General features: G+C 51.0%; 1 protein-coding gene across 1 annotated transcript; it reads right to left on the bottom strand.

The window, feature by feature from the left end:
* Positions 1-2,229: 2,229 nt before the first annotated feature.
* LOC100340697 (histone H2A-Bbd type 1-like) lies at positions 2,230-2,805 on the bottom strand. The gene has a single exon (XM_002720013.4). The coding sequence runs from the start codon at positions 2,697-2,699 to the stop codon at positions 2,343-2,345; it is 357 nt and encodes a 118-aa protein (XP_002720059.1). The 5' UTR covers positions 2,700-2,805; the 3' UTR covers positions 2,230-2,342.
* Between the last annotated feature and the right edge of the window lie 1,055 nt (positions 2,806-3,860).

The raw sequence follows: 3,860 nt of genomic DNA, 5'->3' as shown, positions 1-3,860 counted from the left end.
TCTGAGCATAATTGTTAATTCCTGGTCATTTCCCATCCTAGAGGCACTCGGGTTTGAGGGATGCTGCAATATGAGAAACACATGTTCTGGAAACACAGAGGCTTCACATCTGAGAGGAGGGGGCAGTGTCCTTGCCATTGTGGGATCAATGGACTGAAGGTGACTCTACCTGCAGTTTCTGGGAGGGCTTTGATTGCTACTTGAATAAACAAGAGGGGAGCTTGGATAAGACATGGGGTGGATTATTAACAATGAAGTTGCCACAAATACAAGGGCCAGTGGGCTTGAGGTGACAGGAAAGATTCATGTCCTAAGAGCCCTAAGCAGAAACCCAGCACTATTTCCATATAAGCAAAGTAAATGGTTTTTCAACACCAGAGAATTACGGAAGCAACACGTCAGGATGTGAGCATAGTTGTTAATTCCCTGTCGTTTCCCATCCTAGAGGCACTCAGTTTTCATTGAAGGATGCTGCAATGTGAGTCCTCATGTCCAGGGAACACAGATGCTTCACTTCTGAGAGAGGAGGGGTGCAGTGCCCCTGCCAGCATGGGGTCACCGGTACCTGCAGTTTCTGGGAGAGCCCTGCTTGCTCCTCAGATGGACAGGAGAGGAGCTCGGTAAGGCTGGGAGTGCTGAGTGTAGCAATCAGAGTGTAGCAATCACAAATGTGTGTGGTGCAAACCTTAACAATAGGGCCAGTGGACTTGAGGTGACAGGAAAGATTCCTTGGATTTATGCAACACATGCCCCAAGAGCCCTACCAGAAACCTGGCACTATTTCCTTCATTCCTGGCACACCCCTGTGAATTACGGGGAGAGCAAGCCAGGTCCTTCTGCTTAGACAAGGCAGAGAATGAGGCCCCCAGAAGGAGTGAGGAAGCCAGGTGCTGACTGCCTGGTTTGTCCCTCCACCCCTGTCTTCTTGGGAAGCATGCCTGAGCACCTGGGGTCAGGGAGGAAGGCGGACGCAGCCACTCACTAAGACTGCCCTGTGCTACACGTGGTGAGATGAAGCCATTTACAGGCACAAGTGGGCTCATCCTTACAAAATCAGAGGAGGAGGGCCTTGTGTTGCCCAATTCATACACCAGGAAACCTGAGTAGGGGAAGAGGTGAAGGCCCAGGACCACGCGCCCAGAAATGGTGAACTGGGATCTCGAATGCAGGTCCCCTGACCCACTGTGGGAGGCAATGGAGCAGGCTCTGCCCAGCCCCGTGAGGAAGGACAAAGGCAGCAGGGGGTGGCCACCAAGGAGGCAAGGAACAGTGGAAACCTCGAGTGAGGATGCACAGGCAAGGGGTCAGGTGGCTACAACACTTGACGTGGCAGCGATCTGTAACTTGAAACAGCCTATGAGAGTGTTCCGACCATTGTGTGCACTTTGAGTCCATCAGCAGGGAAGAGTTGACACTTGCTTCTCCAAGCAGGTAGTCAGCCCCTGGTTAGTCTATCTTCTGTGACATCCATGCTCAGAGACAGGTTAGGTGTCTCATCTGAGAAGTAGTTATGTTTATAGTAGAAAACAATTAAAAACAAGTCAACGTAGAAATTCTTCATTTCCATTAAGAACTGATTGAACTACACGTCTTAGGCAGAGAAAGCTTTTACATATGATTACTATTTGATTTATCAGAGTTCATGAGAAGGCAGAAGGATAGAGTCCACAAAGCATAGAAACACTAGCCAGTAATCCCGTCCCTAACTCCTTTTGCAATGAGGCAGGGCATCAATAATAATAAATGGAATCAAGCTGACCATAACCCCTGCTTTGTCTATTTCCTGTGGCTTCCCCATACTCTTTATCTTCATGGGAAGCCCCTGTCCCATTAAGCTCACGTCAAGCAGTGTGCCACCCTTCCGCACGACACCCCTTGCCTTCAGCCTCTGACTTTGACCTCCTCCATCAGAGGGAAGTCTGCACCTCTTCCTGGCCTCCAGCTCCGCCTCGGTTCCCAACAGCACGCAGTGTGCTCCACAGACCAGGGGGCCCCAGGCCAGCTTCCTGGCCTCCCACCACCTTCCCTGCTCGGAACCAGAGAGGCAGTTGGCTCTGCCCTCCACCCCAGCCAGATCCTCCCACCAGGGCCACAGTTCCAGGCCCATCGCCACCACTGGACCGGCTTGTCTGACTCCCCGACTCCAAGTCCCCACGCCGACCGCCCCTTCCACCCTCTGGGTGTTCCACAGGCACCCCCGCTCCGAATGACAGAAAGGGGCCTTGAGAATCCTGGAATCAACTGAACACTTTATTGGCACATGCTGAAGGCGCCCTCCTCCACGGGAGTCTGGGGGCTGGGCAAGGCCCCGGGCGCAGTGCAGCCAGGCGCTGGCTCAGGCCTCACTCTTTCTCCTCGGGTTGGGCCACGTCCTCATCCCGGGGCTTGGGGTCCTCCTCTAGCAGGTCCCTGAGGTGCTCGCTGCTTTCAATCGCCTTCCTCATGTGTTCCGGGGTGATGCGTACCCTGCTGTTCTTGTGGGCCTCCTCGCCAGCCAGCTCCAGGATGTTGGAGGTCAGGTACTCGAGGACCCCCGCCAGGAAAACCGGCGTGGAGGAGCTCAGGCGCTGCGCGTAGCGGTCGTGGTGCAGGTGGCGGTCCACGCGGCTCACGGGAAACTGCAGCTCGGCTCTGGTAGAGCGGGAGACGTTGGGCTTCCTGCGCTTACCGGCTTTCTTGCTGGGTTTCTTCCCGCGCATGATGGTTGCTGGGCTTGGGGTCCCAATCGGCTCAGCTTGATTTTCCTGCTGGCTTGGGCCTCTCCAGATGCCAGTGCTTAGTCCCACCCACCGTGTCCCTCACTGGCTGGGGAGCAGCCTTTGTGACGCCTCAGTCTTTGTGACGTCACAGGGGACCAGTGCGCCCTGATGACGCATAGCCCACAAATGGCTGTGATGGGAGTCTGTTTGCATGAGCCCACCCCTTGCGTTTGAGAAAGTGCTCACTTTTGGTTTGGTTTTAGCATTCGCCTCCAAAGTTATCTCTTGGTGGGAAAATGGCCCTGTCTTCAGGAAACTGGCCCAGGGTGACTGCCTGATGGTAGCCTTAGGTTGCCTTTGAGTTATTTTACATCCCTTTGCAAGTCGCAGGGCACTGACAGACATGAGTCACCTCCAGCAAGAGGCCCACTGTGCTCTCTCACAGAGCAACCAAACAAGGTTTTGCCTCTATGTCCACGCTCATTCAACAACACTGATCAGTTGTATTCTCCATCGAACTGGGCATAGTATGTGCCACTCTCCTTTGGGATAACTATTGTGACATGTTCATGCCTGTATCACTGCCATGATGTTATCTTTGTGTAGTTGTCATCACCTGTTTCACAGGACACACGGATCAGTGTCCACTTGATTCTCCTGTTCTAGCCGTGTAATCCACAGTGACTGAACGTACTACACGCACATTTGAAGCCCGGTTATGTCTTTCTTGCCTCTTCTCTGTGAATCCAGTGCATCAAGAGTACCTTCTTGGCTTTTTTATAATTTTTGTTTTCCTCTCTTCAAATTCAGTGGTCCTGTTTTGTTTTGGTCCTTTTACAGGTAATGTACTATCCATGTTTGAGAACCACGGTTAGGAATTTCATTGTTGTTGTTTTATTTTTCATTTTATTAATGTAAAGTTCAAGTAACAAAAAATTATCATTATAATCATGTCTAGCGTACTATTCACTGACTTTTTAGTGTGTTCCCAATGAAATTGTCATCAATAATAGATTCCTGAATAGTTTCATCACCCTAAAATGAAAATCCACACTACAATTTCTTCCCATTGTCTCTGGCAAAAATTCATCTATTTCCTGTATCTCTGGACTTGCCTATACTATACATTTGCTTTTGTTTTTTTTTTTTTTTTTTACATTT

Source organism: Oryctolagus cuniculus, chromosome X (assembly GCF_964237555.1).
Source record: "Oryctolagus cuniculus chromosome X, mOryCun1.1, whole genome shotgun sequence".
NCBI lineage: Eukaryota > Metazoa > Chordata > Mammalia > Lagomorpha > Leporidae > Oryctolagus > Oryctolagus cuniculus.
This window is presented reverse-complemented; position numbering and strand designations above follow the sequence as displayed.

Excerpts from the sequence above, each read along its gene's own strand:
- LOC100340697 (XM_002720013.4), bottom strand. The coding sequence starts at position 2,699 with ATGCGCGGGAAGAAACCCAGCAAGAAAGCCGGTAAGCGCAGGAAGCCC.